Source organism: Haliotis asinina, chromosome 13, assembly GCF_037392515.1.
Source record: "Haliotis asinina isolate JCU_RB_2024 chromosome 13, JCU_Hal_asi_v2, whole genome shotgun sequence".
NCBI classification, from domain to species: domain Eukaryota; kingdom Metazoa; phylum Mollusca; class Gastropoda; order Lepetellida; family Haliotidae; genus Haliotis; species Haliotis asinina.
The window spans coordinates 33,213,167-33,231,705 of record NC_090292.1 but is presented as its reverse complement, the minus strand read 5'-3'; the positions used below and the strand labels follow the sequence as shown (position 1 = coordinate 33,231,705).

The 18,539-nt window shown below is 39.2% G+C and overlaps 1 protein-coding gene across 1 annotated transcript; it reads right to left on the bottom strand.

The window, feature by feature from the left end:
• Positions 1-245: 245 nt before the first annotated feature.
• Positions 246-16,665, bottom strand: LOC137259762 (multiple epidermal growth factor-like domains protein 6). The gene is made up of 16 exons (XM_067797374.1): positions 16,615-16,665; positions 15,424-15,501; positions 15,051-15,155; positions 13,977-14,198; positions 13,503-13,715; positions 12,350-12,460; positions 11,385-11,612; positions 8,634-8,831; positions 6,616-6,753; positions 5,624-5,761; positions 5,279-5,413; positions 2,428-2,565; positions 2,011-2,196; positions 1,476-1,520; positions 1,253-1,331; positions 246-993 (listed from the first exon to the last, which is right to left on the bottom strand). Exons 2-16 carry the CDS (start codon positions 15,482-15,484, stop codon positions 801-803), a joined length of 2,190 nt encoding a protein of 729 aa, XP_067653475.1. The 5' UTR covers positions 15,485-15,501; positions 16,615-16,665; the 3' UTR covers positions 246-800.
• Between the last annotated feature and the right edge of the window lie 1,874 nt (positions 16,666-18,539).

Genomic DNA, 18,539 nt, shown 5'->3' with positions numbered 1-18,539 from the left:
TATAACAGGTTATAGACTTCCAACAACTGAAGGTATGGGGTACACATATTCCAGTGCTTGTTCTTTTATGAACACTGGTGGTGTGTGTGTGCTGCTCTTAAATGGATAACTAATGAACCAAACCGATTTCAAAAATAGGTGATTCTTGCATTATAAAACTGGCCACATGTCTCTCTAAAAGGGCACCCACAATAAATATTTCATTGCAATAATTCCTAATAATAGGAAAAGAAAACCGCCCCTCAAGTCATTCAAATTCCATTTATTTCAGGTTCTGGCCTAAATGTTCATATTATCAGTGTTCTACCTTGGCACTCTTCTGCTGTCTTGCAGTGTGAACAGTTCCAGCAGGTGAAGTGTCATTTCAGAAGCTGGTTGGTTAACGCCACACTCAGCACTATACCAGCCATACGACGACGGTCTGTAAATAATCAAGTCTGGAGAAGACAATCCAGTGATCAACATCATGAGCATCGATCTACGTAATTGGTATATGACGACATGCATCCACCCAGTCAGCAAGTCTGGCCACTAACATCCTGTTAGTTGCGTTTCACAGCTATATATGATGAGGCCGAGATGTCGAACTAACAAATGAGTTAGAGTTCAAACGAGATGCATCACTGCCGTAAATAGAAGCAGTCATGAACACAATTACATCTCTCAAAGTGCGACAGCAGAGTAAGTCTGTGCGTCCCCTTTAGGTACACCTGTACTGACGATGAGACAAGAACATGTGTTATGTTTCCATGGAATGGAGTCATATATGTCTCCATGAGCCACGTGACTGATGTTGGCATCTACAATGAATTCTCATCCCGTTTCTTCACTTGCGTGTTGGTGTTTTCATAATTACTGTTCCCAGGTTGTACGTCATTGCAGTATGTGTGAGTTCCGGCAATGACGTCATAGACAGATGATTCGCCCCGAGTTTCCAGTGATATGTATTGTTTCTCAAGTTCAGCTTGTGTTTGGGCTTTTTGTCCTCGGAGTCTGAAAGACACATGACGAAAAAGGTTAGTCACATCCCTTGTCTCATATCCGTGTTCAGGGAGTAAGAATTTTAATACTGTAAAAGTAAAAGTATTAAGTAAACCCAGGATGCATGCATGTAATGTACCTAGGTGTATGCATGTAAACAATCTCTGGTGATGTGAATGCTGACATTTAAACTGTACAGTAATCTTAGATGTTTTTTGGATGTAAGAAAAAAAAGCCATCCAGGATAGACACAAAGTTAAATTAATTTTACCTTATAATAACTGTTGTTGTCACAACTGAGTACACGAGAAAAAGCGCCATCAGACAACAGACGACGATGAAGCGAACGTCTGAAACAGGAATTTAGTTTACTATTTCGTATATGTTCTGTAAGTGAAGACTGAAGAGTGCACGTTTGTTATGTATGTATGTAAGTTAAATGTGAAAAACATTTTCCGTGACAAAAACGACGCACGTGTTGGAAATAGTCTTACCTGTTGTATTGCCTGTATTATCAGCTTTGGCTGGATTCGCAGGGCCTGTTGGGGTAAAACAAACTGACAGCAACACCCTTGTAAGAGTTCTAACTTCCTTTATGTTCAACCCTGAGATAAACTTATCTGTACAAGCGTTTAATTATTAAACTGATACGTGATTATTCATCATGAGACACATGAAGCACTAGATGAGATGCCTAAATGTTCGAATTTAGTGTTATTGTGATTAAAAAGTCTTTAGATGTAGATTGCAACAAAACACACCACAGCACTTAAGAACACAAATATTCTAGCTAGTAACATGTGTCCTTAATACCAGAATTATGTCAAACTGATAATACACACGTGAATTTCTCATTGACTATTTCCTAATGAAAGCGCTTAAGTGTTTGCATCTCGGATTAAGTCGATAATTATATACTACACAATATGAATTCTCATTAACAGGGCATTCAGATATGAACACTGGCTCAGATAGCAGCCGGCAATTTGACAGTGATTTTTTGTTTACAAGTATCATTGTATATATTACCGTGACAATCGCATTGACATTGCTCTGATGTTCCTGATGCTGTTGATGTTATTGTTGTTGTTGTCGTTGTTGCTGTTTTCTGGTAGCCAGTTCCACATTTACCTGTGACTTTGTCACACACCTCACACTGGTTCAGACAGCTGCAGACTCCGGAACAGTTCAGACCGTATGTGTAATCTCCACATTCTGAAATCAAACAGGTTTCAACAGGAGGAAATTTCTGTGAGCAAAAATGCCTTCAAAAGCTAAGTCAGTGTAACTCACTGACGAACTGTAGTTAATCAACAATCGGGACACGAAGTCATACTTTGCCCACAGTATACTATTTCCAAAGTATTTAGAAAGTAATGTGTAAAGGTAGTTAAGATACGTCAATGTTTGTCATACAGTTTTAAGAGTTTGGGTAACACCGCTAACCTTTCTGACAGAGTGGTGGGACGTATCCTGGCAAACATCCCCTTTCACAGTGGCCAGTTAACTGGTCACATTCAGGCCCATCCTTGCAGTGACCACAGGTGGCTGAACAGTTTACACCGAACTTCCCCGGGACACATGCTGTTGGAATAATGTTGAAAGAAAACATACAACAAAATAACCCTTGTTTAGATATTTACCTAAAAACTATATCACTAGCTCATCTGATGTTCTCACAGATTTTGGACATACATACATACATACATACATACATACATACATACATACATACATACATACATACATACATACATACATACATACATACATACATACATACATACATACATACATACATACATAATTGATAGACTGAAATATACTGAAAGAGAACTGTTGAAGATAATGTTTGCTCACTTGTGGACCTCTATCCACTTATTCCTGATGCCAGTTTACAATGCTCATTTGTTATTGCCCAGGTATGAGTAAGTGATTCAGAAATGTCTCGTGACATTTATCATGTCTGCTGTTTGTATGCCCTGTACCGCGCCGTCACTGAGGCAGTCCTGTCTCATTCAGTGACGGTACTATTGGAATCTAGATGATGTAACACAAATATCACTGAAGAGCGGTTTGAACATGCATACGGTCATGTCAGCTTTCGTTTTAGGAGATTGTTTTTTAAATACAGTTGGTCGTTGTACGACCAGACCAGAAGTTCTTGAATGAAATTATTTGAATATTCTTCGAGGTGTTAGTGAGAGTCATAGTAACATTATTTTTATATTCTGTTTGACGTTTATACAGTTTTGCCTTAATTTCATTAAGCCACAAATAATATATATGATATAAGGGACGAACCGTTTTGTTGTCTATAGACAATATTAGAGATACTTTACTTTCGATAGGTGTAAGGAAACCTTCATATACAGTTACCCTTCCGATATAGAGCCATATGCTGTGGGGAGCCTGTCGAATGAATGCAAATACATTTTTCCCGTGGCAGACCCTCAAAGAAGGCAAACTTAATCAAACAGCTGAAAATTAGGATTAGGTATAATTAGGTATAAAGAAATCGCTGTATGTGTCTAATACCTCCTTTAAAACTATCAACTTGTGAATTCTTGCTAAGGGGAGGTAACTATACACACCGTGAGTCTCGCCCAAATGATCAGACTTGACCGTTAGGCTCTCTTCTCCAACATAACTTGTATCACCTTTAGAAGACGTCCCTCATGCGACGAGAGTGCTGTTTTTAACTTTACCTGCGCTTGTGAAACAACTTATGACCACATAAATCCAGAATAAATGCACAAGCACTCGATTTCAAGATGACAACTTTCTCTGTTTTTCTGGATAGCAAACTGAAGTGATCCTCCTTGAACATTGTCTACCAATTGGGAATTCCTAAGTCCAGGGCTCCTAACAATACCTGAACTGATCACAAATGGCTGTAAGCAGCACAAAGAGTATACTTTCATTCCACAATTATTTACCAGGTAGTACTGGTAAACACATATAGGATGATCCACGACCTGACAAATGACCCCAATTTCCATACTTTGAACGCCCCACCGAACCATCCACTTGAAACAAGAGGGAGACAGGTTGTCTGATAAATATCGAGAAGTTCATTTTCCCCGTGCGTTTCACGCATGAATTGTTACAGCACATTCGATTTTGGAACAGGTACAATCCCAACGAATTGAATCAACACAATATACTGAGCAAATATGTTTAGGACCACCGATCCATTTCACGAAGCAAATGACATTCATAACCTGATACGCCATACCATTCACCTAATAAAGGAGCAAGCAGAGCGCTCATATAATAAGAGATATGGTGGTGGCCTTATCCACAGGTACCTCCCTTGCTTTCGTCCCAGGACATGGCCGTTAATTAATCGCAAATGGAAGCGTAACTGACTTCATTGTCAATTACACGAGGATTTCTGCATTCAAAGAGTGACTGAGAATGGCTAAGAACCGTAATACTATAATGTCTTGTGTTGTCAGAGTGTGCTGTAATTTATATATATATATAACACGCCGTAAAGAGTTGCAAGTAAGACTACAAGAATTAGCCTCGTCTAAAATCGTTTTTGAGGTCATGCAATCCGCACGGCGAGTCACATGTACAGCATATTTGAGAAAACTTGGCTTTAAAAGATTCCTTACTTGGCGAAACCATGCACCTACGTTAATTGGTCACTCCTGGGAGAATAACGATACTTTCTAAAACTATCCTTTGTTGCTGAGGTTTCATCCTGCTGCAACCGATATACCTTCCACATAAGTATCAGCATGGCATTTTAAAAGAAATCTTGCAACAAAATCTGTCGTCTTGCATTTGGCTTACACCCTTCGACAAATATCAACACAATGTACCAAAGTCAGTGCACATTTGGATTGCCTGAACCTCACCCTATTTACCTCCGGTACGCTAAACAAAAACAATAGTTATTGTCCTACATCAGAATTAAACAGATTTAATAAAAAAACATCAATACCTCTCGCACTATTTGTAGCGATCTGAGTAGGGAGTTCTGGCTTAATTATGACGAGGAGGGCTAAACAAACATACAGGTATTTCTTAAAATCACACAATTTCAAAAACGTGTGTTAGTCTAAGAACTCATAATTTGTAATCCCGGAGTCTGGGCTAAACAAACATACAGGTATTTCTTAAAATCACACAATTTCAAAAACGTGTGTTAGTCTAAGAACTCATAATTTGTAATCCCGGAGTCTTTCACCGATGACAATACAATTTGCATTTCCATCGAAATTATAGCTGCTGCGTTAACATAACCCATTGGGTATTTGGTACATCGGTAAAAAGACATTTTCACCTTTACAGTAGGGGGATCGGTAGCCAGGTTGACATCCCTGTGTGCAGGTTCCGTTATCCTTTTCACAGTCGGTCAAACCGAGGCACTGACCACAGGCAGAAGAACAGTTGACACCATAGAAATGCTGGTCACAGTCTGTAAGGATTGAAAAAAATTGCCAGACTGTAAGAAAAGTATCACGTGTAATGTATGTGTGATTTTACTTGCCCAGTTATTGTAACCATGCGTATTTCTTCTTACTGAACACAGAGACTAAAGGGGCTTGGAGTTAAAACATTTTGGTGACACAATACGTGTACACTTTAAGAGCATATTATAGATAATATAGAGTGAGGTGTAAGATACCTTGCTGACATCCTGGTCCTTGTTTCCCAGCAGCACATCCACTCCTACAGTAGCCAGTCTCCTTGTCACATACTTCAGATGTATCTAGACACTGACACCGCTTGCTACAGTCAGAGCCAAACCAACCATCACTGCAAACTACAAGTATAATAACATATCTTGTTCTTACATGACATCAACTATGAAATCTACACTTATAAATACAGGTTAACATATGGGAGACTGACCCATTTAACGCTGTCAAAGAAAGTGTGATGGCCGCTATAAGTGGTAGCAAAGACAGTGCTGTTGTCATTTGAGGTAGAGAGTGGTTCTGTTCGCACAGCAATGATTATGCAGTTCGAAAACTCAAGGTCTTCCTTTCAGACTTCGTTGATACCATAAGAACATACTGATGACGTGAATCTGTTCTCGGATATAAAAAAATCCTATCCCAATAGTACTAACAGTAATATCAATGAACTGAGACAAAACCTCACGCAGAGTAAACGCAGAGTAAACACACAGTAAAAGATGTCAACAAGTCAAAGTATTTATAAGAGAAACAGCCTGATGTAATTTGACACATGAGTTGTATAACACATATATAAGTGCGTAAACAAATAAATCCGAAAGGTCTGTTCATACAAACCGTAAATTATTTTATCCAAAGATATGAAACAGTGAAAACTATATTTAAATGTTCGGTTGGTTAGAGAAGAGGGAAGGGAACGTTAAACACTGACAGACTACATGAAGAAAAGCTAGCTCTGACTGGGTTTGGTATTGCGGCTGCTTCGTTCGAGGGAGGTAAACCCAAGAAAAAATATTGCACTTTTGATTTGCGATTATACGCTTATAATTCTGTTTATTTCGGATTGTTTTTCTGAATCAGCAATTCATTTCATATATTATGAATTAGTGATAACCGTGTTTTAATTATATTTGATTTTTAGGCTGCGTGTGACCTTTGAGAGAATATTATAGATGATATGGAGTGAGGTGTAAGATACCTTGCTGACATCCTGGTCCTTGTTTCCCAGCTGGACATCCACTCGTACAGTAGCCAGTCTCCTTGTCACATACTTCAGATGTATTTAGACACTGACACTGCTGGCTACAGTCAGAGCCAAACCATCCATCACTGCAAACTAAAAGGACATCAGTTTGAGTATGTTTGTAATATACTTTTTATTGTCAAAATTAACAATGGATATCAGAATGTAGGAAAGAGGTCACATGAATAAAAGTCACACTGACAATCAGTTGCTTAGTATATTATTTTGATTATGACTCGCAAATAAACTTATTAAAAAATAGGGGATCTTCATTTTTTGCTTGTTTACGATTAAAAATATCAATGTTGATATGATAATACTGAATGTTTTGAGAGTGCATCACCATTTGCACTTCCTTACGACCATAGTTATTTGGAATGTAGTCGCTTTGGAAAGATGGTTGGTGTATGGCATGTAATTTGCCTGTATACGATTTTCATTTTAAAGCAAACGACTAGAAACATTCTTGACATTTTTGAAAAAAAAGCGTCAAGATCAAGAATGGGACCCCATGCTAATAGAAGGAAATGGTGGTGCGTTCATAAGATGCCTGTCCTTGAAACGTTTTGTTCAAGTTCATTATCCCCTACTTTTTTTAAAGAGTATACAGTAGTTACTGGTGGCTCTCAAATGTTCTAAAATCCCCATGACCACAATTAGTTATAATCATTTTCTGTGATTATTGTTTGTTTGTTAACTACAAGTAAACCGTATTTTCTTATTAATAAGATAACTTCTTGAATTTAATCAAATTAGTTGACAACGAATTACACGTCATCATATTCCTCAAAAATGAAGATGCAAACTGCTTTGTTTTCCAAAACTGAACGTAAGGATGACCGTTCTTCTGGTGACGTACACTTTGCCATAGTATCGATGAAAATGCTATGAAAAACTTCTAACCCCCCGTCTTCGGATTTTTCTATAGTAAATGCAGTGAATGCCGCCATGCGGCAGTGGTTGCCTGGGTCAGTGTCGGAGCGTTAGCGCAGGCGCATCAGACCCAGGGAACCAGGCTGATTGTTTGACTACTCTTTATCGCTTCTTGGTTGAACATGTCTCACTGAAACCCAGACGTGGTGGATTCCATGTTTTGAGCAAAGGTCGTCGAACATTGCCTTTTCCCCGCTTTTGGTATGAACACAAAGTCAGGAGTTTCGAGAATATAACCTCGTTGTTTGTAAATTATGATTTACAGTCTTGAATGTCTACAACCTTACACACCTAAAATGTTTAAATTTTAAATTTACAGCAAGAGCTTCCTTTGACCAAAATCACCGGCCGGATGTGCAGTTTTCATTGAGCTGTCTGCAGACTAGTAATTACTATTGTTACTTTGTGCAGGTTGTGCCACATGAAACCATAGATACATTGTAAATACGTTGTCACCTGTTGGCGGCATCGTACGTATTGTACTGCAAAAATACAAAGTTCAAAATTCCTTTCCACAAGATGTTATTCTCTAATGTTTGTTTTCAGAATATGATCGATGTACTAAGAATTCGGAAGCTGTACATGCATCCGTTGTGTGAATAGTAACGTTGTGGGTGTGATTTCATGTTCACACTATTGAAGAAAATGCCATCACTAATATCTACAGCTTCAGAAAGCATTCTAAAATGAAAATTACACCTATAAATATATTACATCATAAATCTTGTTTATGCTAATTGTTCACCTACCATTCATTTCTAACTAATAATCACTACCACATAATGATAGTGTAAATTATCTGTTATACAAATACCTCTTCATAAGTATTGATACATATACACATTAAGGTACTAAGGTTGTCATTCTGTACGGCATGGTTAGAGGGCAGTCTTTCAAAATGTCGGATATATTATCGCACTTTTCTGAACAACAAGAGTAGTGTTTTCGCTGATTAGGTTATATTCTCTCACTATATTACCAGCATTGTGTCAACTATATCATGAGCAACAAACGATCTCTCGATGTCGGATCAAACTTACCAAAAACCTGAACCTCGCATAATGCCAGATATGTCCCGGATATGGTTATGGTAACATTGTTTCCCCTCATGGCGGGTTGGCACGTGATGTTGAGAGGGTTTGGCACAGATCCACTTGTCCAGTCAGTTCTAGCTCCACTCGCAGGGTTACAAGGAGCGCCATTCACAAGCACTTGCAGGCCTTGGTTGCGGTCGAAATCTTAAAACCATTAAAATGAAATTGAAAATAAAATGAAAACTGAATGAAAGTCGTCGCATATTCTTATCCAAGTAAAGTAGAGGATCGTGGAATAAACATGTTAACGTTAATACTAATACCAACAAAGAATAGTGCTTCCAAACATTCTATTCAAGAACGTTTATTTCTCTAAGGCCTGTAGTTAAGACCAGAAACATCCAGTAGCTTGCACGTGCCACACGCAGTAGGTCCTTTCACATGGGATACGATAGCAGCAATATAATCTTCATGCTCGACATCCACGCTGGTTGCCCCTCTTACAAATACCATAAACATAAAATAACCCCGGGATCCGACAGCTGCACTGGAGTAATAACGTTGATGCTGATCACGTGACATGTTTTCGGATCCTCGAAAGACCCAGACGTGGGCTATGGAGTGGCTCGGTGAAGGTAGGGGTGACTATTGAAGGGGAGACAATTATTGCAATAGCGTTACAACGTCTGTTACAACATACTAATGCAATACCTATTGTGACCAACTATTGCAAAAAAAAAATGCTATTACAATACTTTTTCTCCTTGAATTGTCTCATTTGGAGTCATTTTCCAAAATGAGGATATAGTTTATATGGTATAAAAACAAGTTGAAATAGTTTCAGTCATCTTTAAAAACTGACAAGAAACTTGAAACCCTGATCAAATAAACAGTTGAAATATAAACTCAGTTAAGCTGCAAGTCTCCACCCAAACAACAACATAAGTATATAATAAGAAAAAATAACTACGACCTGAAATCAGTTACTAAACCATTGATAGTCACACATAATATTGATGCATCGACAGTATTTCATTTCTACCAGTGATACCAACAAATTGCTACCGGAGACTCTACAGACGCAACCTATCGATAGTTGCAGCCCCAGATCGATAGTTGCAGCCCCAGATAAAGGTGTTTGTTGGACCGAGCAATTTCACTGCACTTTGTCCGTAGTAGGTTCACCGGACCATACTACTACGTAGTATTTTTTGTTTTCCCGTTTACAGATGACGCGTTGTCTTTCAGAGCGATATATGTTTACCTTCCACATATCGTCAATTTGCAACGACCATGTCAGCTAAACAACCGATCGCATGTGATAAAACAAGCCACATGATTGGACAGACACTCTGAAGACGACACCAAGAGACACACGCGCGACATGCCTCGCCGTGTGAAGAGTGAGTGAGTGAGTTTACTTTTACGCCGCTTTCAGCAATATTCGAGCTATATGGCGGCGGTCTGTAAATAATCGAGTCTGGACCAGACAATCCAGTGATCAACAACATGAGCATCGATCTGCGCAATTGGGAACCGATGACATGTGTCAACCAAGTCAGCGAGCCTGACCACCCGATCCCGTTAGTCGCCTCTTACGACAAGCATAGTCGCCGAGTGAAGACTAGTTTTACAAATTGTATAGGCATTACGGTCGACTGATATAAAAACGTCATCGTTGGTGGTAATACTTTCATACATTCAAACAACCAGCTGCTTGTACTGTATTCCTAGTTTGGGCTTTATGCAGCTTTTAGCAATATTTAAGCAATGTTAAAGCTGGGGACACAAAAAATGGGCTTCATCGTCGTGCACATGTTGGAAATCGAACCTGGACCTTAGGCGTGAGGAGTCAATGCTTTAACCACTAGACTGCCCCATCGGCTCTTTTTGATTACTATCAAATATAGTAGAACTTTGTGAAACAAGACGATTTAACGCATACTGGACAAAGATAGATATATGTAAATTTTGAAATTCTGACTAATAGTCTATTTGTTCATTGACACACTGTTAAAATATCAATCCTAAAGATACCAATACCCCTAACTTATTTGTCCCACTATATGTTACTTGTCCATTTCTCCTGTTTCAGTAGAGCTACATGTGATAAGATCTCTCGTTACCGGAACAAATGTGCTTGTCAGTGTTACATTCATGTGAACGATATACTAGTAAACTATTCTTCAATGTCACAAGTTATTCCATCTTCGATATCTCCAGGGTATACGTTCCGATAACTCCCCACTATACCCTGGATGCATCTAGGGCCCTTCAAGATGAATTTTTTACCTCCCTTGGCTGGCTTTTCACCCAATCAGGTGTCTACGCTGTGAAGTTGAGCGACCAACACACTTTCGCTTTTTAAACTATCTAACCGATTAAACTTGGCAGTACAAATGATGCAAAGGTACTCTCAAGGAGGTAGGAGGAGTTTGTGCATTTATTTTTTTCAATTTTCGTACTTGTCAATTTGTCTCCTTGATTTCCCCAAAATGTGAGTCACACTGCGAACAAACATTCGCAGTCGCAAGTGCTCTCTTCAGTGACTCTTGCAAGCGCGGTTGTAACGGCAGCTTAGCTGATTGGCTACTGTGAGAATGCGGAGCCAGGCAAATTTTCTGGCCCAGCCGTAGATGCAACCAACATATAGCGGAGACATATCTGAACGTATACCCAGGAGACATCGAGGATGAAGTTATTTTTATTATGCACATATTAAATTGAGATATTTAATCTGCAAACGTTTTGACTCACAGCCGTTTCGCAGGTAGATTCTGATCCTGCTGATGTTGAACATCTGATGATCATCAAAGAGAACCTGCCAGCTGGCAGCACTACCAGCTGCGTTATCTGTGTGAGAACAGCTCCCTTGACTGAAGTCTGTGTCAGTATTCCCATCTATAGCATACGCAGCACAGAATGGACGGCCGCTTTCACTGTAACTGCTACTCTGTCTTGTCGCCTTTTGAAACGCAATGTTTTCTGTAATTAAATGAACAGACACGTACCAGAGATACAATTGTGTGTCACTAAAGCTAGTTTTAGTTCAGTTTGACTATAGTAGCCAGAAGGCTAGAGCTTGATTACATTCATCATCAGTGTCAATTAAAACGTGTTTTAGACGAAGCTCCAAACAACCAATACTGCCAGGAAGAAGCGAACAAATGGACGGGTGTTCAGGTTCGGTGGCTTGGCAGATAGTTCTCCATTACATCAGTCACGTTACAAGTCACATGGCGGATCGTGGAGGTGATGACATTATAAGTGTCAAACTGAAAAATAACTCCTTGTATTGTTAAGAAGACATAATCTTTACAACAACAGCTCATAATGCGTCCTACGGCCTTGACAAAGATACAAAAGTTTTAAATAAATGCTCAATAGAGTAACACCCGTCAGGTAAACAGTGATTACATTATGGGCGTCAAAGTGAAAAATAACTTCTTGTATTGTTACAAATCTTTCCAACAACAGCTCACAATGCGTCCTATAGACTTGAAAAAAATTTAACAGTTATAAATAAATGTACAAATTCGACCAAAGACATCGCCTTAACGTTATCTGTACGATTTTTTTCACAAACACACTATGTTTAGTATGGCCCAACATTCATGAGGGGCGGAATTCAAACATGATAAAGTACACGTGTATTTAGTATAAAAAAAATCTAAAAATTACCACACATGTGAATGGTACGTCTGTATCCGTATTTGTCTTACCCATTTGGCAAAAGCTTCCGAACCATGGTGGTTTACAAACTGTGCCCACTGAAGGTTTTGAACATGGAGTGTTGGGGAAATCTGAACAGCCATTAGAGCAGTGACATGGCTCTGCAACACAAATAGATGTCACTCAACACAAACTACAACACTATATCAATTACACCAGGAGCGGCATACACTATTGAACATGACATATATCACGTGTTGTGTAAGAAAGAAATATGGAAGAGCACCTCTTGTTGTGCAAAGGGAACGTTGAACCACAACCGGATGTTAATCGTATATTTGCCCTTTCCACCTACATGTACACATCTGTTTGATCTACATATGTGAGAATGATGACGAAATATCTGACAACTTCTCAGAAGTGACTCAAAGATGTGAATTCTTAATTATCTTAACAGAAATCCTATATTTCAAAAACTAGAAAATAATGTCAATTTGAAATGCGTTTTAGTAGTATTTATGTAAGAGTAGAAGAAGATATAGCGGGTAGTAGATGGTTACTACGGTCAGGGCGAGTGATGAAGGTTTGAATGGTGAGAGGAAAGAGTGTGGAGGGGTTTAGGTGTACACGACTTGGAGCAGTGTGGGTGATGAGGGATTCTGTGGTGTGAGAAGTGGGGTCGACGAAAAGTAGAGATTTGGTTAGCATCATGAGGGACACAATGCACCAAAACACAAACTACAAAACGCAGAATTGTTTTCCATGATTTCAATGACGACAGCACATTGAGACTACTACCCAGAAACCTTTCCCGCAGGCGATGCAACATAGAACACGCATGTGAGGAACATTTGTGTCAGTTTTACAACTGTGTTTACGTTTTCAACTTAGTATGTGCATTTGCCGAGTCCTACTAATCTACACGAAAACATGATGTACAGACTGAAACATTCTAAGCTGGGCTACTCATAGTCTACTTATCAACATGCACATATTTTCACAATCTAAACATTTGAACAAAGTTTATTAGACGATCATTGTTTGAAATTATTCAAGAAACCTTTCAATATTAATACAAAGTTTCCTCTGTGACTTGCTAGGTAGATCTTATTTGAGGCACTGACGTGGGTATTGGGGAGATGGCAGTTTTCAAGGGGCAGTAGTTAAATGTTTTTGTTATTTCGGGTCTGTCTGTATTATTACCTTTCTTCTTACCAAACACCTGCACCTCACAAAGTGCTAGATACTGTCCCTCCATTACAACTGTTACAGTGTCGCCCTCGATAGGTTGTGTACAGCTGAGTGTCATGGGGTTACTTATCAGATGAGTTTCAGAATCTCTGATGTCTGTCACAGATAGCTTTCTACACGTTCTGTTGTTGACCAGCACTTCCATTGCTTGATCGTGGTCAATGGCTGAAACAGAACATGTGCTTAATACATATTGAATAATCAACATATATGGGGCGTTTACCAGAGAAACGACTAATGTTATGTTGTTTTACAGAGTGGACTCTTTACTGAAGGAAATTTATTGTCAAGTCTGTAATGATAAGTTCGTAAATTCACGTCACACCTTTCAAGTCCTTAGTTTCGGTGGTGCGCTGTTAGGCAGAGAGTGTTTATGGTGCTACACTTTATTTTGTTTTCATAAAGAGGCAAGAAAACATGACTTACTGTCTTGACGTAGATATATTGTTATCCGACTGATTACGAACGTCCCCCCTAGAAAAACATGCCAGCTTGCATGCCCACCGTCTAGTTCATCGGTAACTGAACAACTTCCATGATTAAACTTTGTGTTGACATTCCCGTCAACAGCTCTACCGGCATCATAGCGCACACCCCCGTCTGAATATGTGCTGCTCTGACTTGCCCTTTTAGCACGTGCTATGTTATCTGTTGGCACAACGATACAATGTTATAATAATAATGGTGTAAACAATTTTATACAAGCGTGTTCCTTGTATGTAGGTGATGTCTGTGAAGGTATGCTTCATACACAATGGAAAGTAAGACATGTTTCCTCCTTAAGTATGAGGTGAGGGTAACGTGGGGTTCTGCCTACACAATACAACCTCATGAGCGATGGTGAAACTGGTTAAAACATTCGCTCGTCACGTCGATTCGATTCCTCACATGGGTACAATGTGTGAAACCCATTCTGGAATATTGCTAAAAGTGGCGCAAAACCTTACACACTCACACAAAATGTCAATTGTTAGTTCTGGGAATGATATTGAACTATAACGAAGATCATAGTTTCACCTGTTGCTGCTGGGTGAAAATAATTACAATAGACGTATTACTGATACACCTGCTATTATATGTACAACTCGACAAATGGAAAGTTTAGTGCTTATAAAGTAACGAAAACCTGATACCAGAGGAAAAGAACAAAAAAAAGATCGGAAGTGACCTGATGGCATTTGACTGGCTAACAATTGAATGTTTACGGCATTGCAGATAACATGAACAATGGACTTGCATATGGACTGTCTCTTCTGATTGCATAATAATGCAATTATGAAGGTGCTGACATCACCGAAACCCAAAAATTTCAACTAAAAGATGATCACTACATTTACTGTCGTGACCGTGACTTTGGGACTACAAAAATGTTCTGATATCAAATACTTCCACCAAGCATGGCGTGAATCTCATTAAAACGTAACTGTAAATGAATGAATGAATGCTGGGTGTTTATGTGTATCACTTTTACTGCTGAGAACGTGACAGTCAAGAACTTACGCATCTGACAATACGTTCCGGACCAGTCTGTCTGACAATCTGGAGAAGGCACTGAACACACGTCGGGAGGAGGAGTACATCCGTTCCTGTAGTGACAACTTGATCCTGGTCCTCATGTAACAGATAAGTAACTTACATGTATTGACAGAGCAGATTGTGACGTGGAATCCATAATGTAAAAACAGAGTATATTGTGAAATCAAATGCGTAGTTCACAGATCTACATTCGAAAAAAGTTGGCTATTTTCCTTTCAAGGTGATAAGACACAGTTAATTTGGACACCGCTGACAACAGGTGCATGCATATGTTGTCAGGGACCCGTTTTAACTCGGAATATCAACGTAATGAGGAAACTAAACTACACATTCTTACCTTGTGCAGCTGGAACCACCACGACCTGGATGATGACCAGCATACAGAACACAGATCTCATCGCACTCAGGTCAGGTACTGAAATAAATCGATTTATGGAACTGCAATGAACATTTAAAAAAATAACAGAGATTAAAGTAAAACATCAAATGTTACAAACCGATTTCATAAATGGTGCCTTGATGCGCCATACCTAAAGAATATGTCAAGGGAAGGTTTAGTTAAATTTCATTCACTATGACTATAACGAAGTTGATATCAAAATGTAAATAGCATTTCTTTCGCAATTTTGATCAAGTGAGCTTCTAACGCGTGCACCAACTGATATTGAGTGATACAGAAAGCGTTGCGTGATCTTATTCAAGTCATATTTTATTTGAACCCACTATCAGAAAACAAATTGTTTTCTTCATAACAGACATCACGAATAACTAACGTCAGTTATGCCTACCGTTGGGCGGTGGCCTAACGGTTCAAGCTCCATTGAGTTAAACCCACGCTGTCAGAGTCAGTCACCTAATTGCTATCAACAAACTGCCATCAAACCCACTCTGCCACTACGGATCCACCTTGGCTGGGTGGGATTGAATGTCCAAAAGCAGGTCTACGAGATGTGTGTATTTCTCGGTTTTGTCAGAGTGGTAAGCTCAAAAGCACTATCAACCAAGTCAGTACCGAGCAGTACCAAACGGACAGGGAGGCTACCATTTATGTGATGGAATGCAATGGCCGTTTAAAACGTGTATGTGTGCACATCAAATCCCTAACTTTGTAATCCACTGTCAAATACAACGCCAACGTGATCCGTGACACATTACTGTACACTGACCCTGATGAGAGATGGCACATGTATCGGTTGAATGACCTCCACTATCATTAGATTGTGTTTGTCATTGTGTCAGTATCACACTGTATTTTCATGTAAGTCGGTAAGCAAACTGTCCCTTCAAACACCGACTTGTACATAATATTGTGTAGAGAGCTACATGTATGCCATTGTTATACCAGATGTTATATTATCAAGCGAAATGTAGGATAATGACGGTGATATTTAATTTGACAAAATGGACTAAATTTCAGTTATATCACCGGCGTGATACCTCAGTGTCAGCGTGACCTGAACCAGGTCTGAGACCACCTTTGTTACACCTGAGATTGGGGCTGAGGAGTACTAGAAAGGCAGAAACTTACCTATTGAGGAGTCTTCCTTTGAATGACACCAGGCCAGCTTGTTTTCAACAAGGAAGTAAATTACTATCTTATCAGGAGATAAGGTCAATGTGAACGGCACATAACTAATACAACGTGCTGTCACTCTGCAATGATTGTCTGAAAAGGTGGCCACACGGCTCATGTAAAATCATAATATTTCTGAATTTTATTCCATGGGCGGCTGTCAAGTGACCTCTTTCATCAACCTCTTTCATACAACACATGCTAACATATCTCCTGTAGTCAGCACATGTTCGCGTAAACGTAGAAACATGCGTTTTTCACTCAGAAAAATAATAAAACCAGGCAAAAAATATATTGAGTGCATGGTTTACACGCACAGATTCTACTTTACTTAATTTTTAAAAGTGTTTAAACACAGAAATTAAAACAAAACTGTTAGCTATTATTAAAAAAATCAACGCTTGGAAATTCACATTGTTAAACGTAAAACGTTGACCTGCTGACAGATGACGCTTTGAAAAGGGGGCTATGACTGGGTAACACATTCTTTGAACTTTATCGTCTGCAATTACAAGTGAAGTGACACCACATAAAACAACAGGTGAAAAACTCCTGTCGAAGCATGAGGCGTATGGAAACGGTCACGCATGCATTGTTTGAAGTGTTTCAATCAACGGGTATTAATTTCAGCAAGGCAGTTGGACTTGTGTCTGAATGAGTTTTTGTTTATAGTGATACTGGGAGTATTTCAGAGATACAGATTTATTAATATCGCAGGTAAATTGTTAAACACCTGACAGTGAAGGACCGTAAGGGCTTACGTATTACACGAATTAAAAGAATCTTCTTGATTGACAAATGTAGGTTTGAACAATTCTGAATATGCTTTGATTGTCGCAAATATCATAGACATAGAAAGACTCTCTATTTCTCTGCAAATATGCACAAAAATGTTTATTATTACATGTTTATGTAATTTACAAGCATGAAGCTATCTATTACAACACCACATGGGAGCTGTTGGTTGATAGGCCAACCTTGTCGTTTATAGGCTGCTTGCTATCAGACAAGACAGTTGACGACTGAGAAAGTTACTGCATCCCTCACATATATTATGTACTACTGCCCCTAGATCTCTCTGTGAGTCCACGCCCTCACCCTGGCTCCTCCTGGGGGAAGCGTCTGAGGCTGGCATCACTTCGGAGCTTCCGCTCTCACCACACTCTATGTCCAAATATCAGTGACCCTCCTCATTCGCGTTGATGGTATCAACAGTGTATGCTTAAGAAAGTGATTGTGTTTGTGTGGTCGAAACGTGTGGGTAATGTAAAGAAAACATATATAAGCCATTACACCGATTTTAGTAATGTGTATGCTATGAAGATAACATTAGCGGCTCATTGTAAATGTGTATTTACTCAATGCCGTTGGCCGAATGTCACACTGAAGTCCAGATAAGGTAGCATAAACCAGGTTGGAACTTCGGACTGGAAGAATTTAGCATTGTCCACGTACTGATCATATCCTTGAGCATCACTCACTCATACAACATTTGTAAATGCAGATTTACATTGCTCTAACGAAGCTAGGGTTGAACTGTTGTGTCTAACTGACATGTGTCGAGCTTGTGTTTACACTGTTTTGTCGAACTGTGACTTATGTAACTTAAGATTGCACACTGGTGTCGAACTTTTACATGTCTACCTCACCGTTATACTGTTTTGTCGAACTTTTACATGTCTACCTCACCGTTATACTCTTGTGTTGAACTTTGATGTACCGAAGTCAAGATAAACCTGTTGTGTCAAACATTGCTGAGTCCAACTAAGGTTTACATTGTTGTGCCGAACTTTGATGTATCGACCTTAGGGTTACACACTTGTGTCGAACGTTGATGTATCGAAATTAGGATTACACACCTGTGTCGTACTTTGAGGTAT

Coding starts and splice junctions, on each gene's coding strand:
- LOC137259762 (XM_067797374.1), bottom strand. CDS start 15,484: ATGAGATCTGTGTTCTGTATGCTGGTCATCATCCAGGTCGTGGTGGTT. Junction 13,716..13,976: donor AATATATCTACGTCAAGACA/GTAAGTCATGTT, acceptor GTTCTGTTTCAG/CCATTGACCACGATCAAGCA. Junction 5,762..6,615: donor AGGACCAGGATGTCAGCAAG/GTATCTTACACC, acceptor TTATACTTGTAG/TTTGCAGTGATGGTTGGTTT.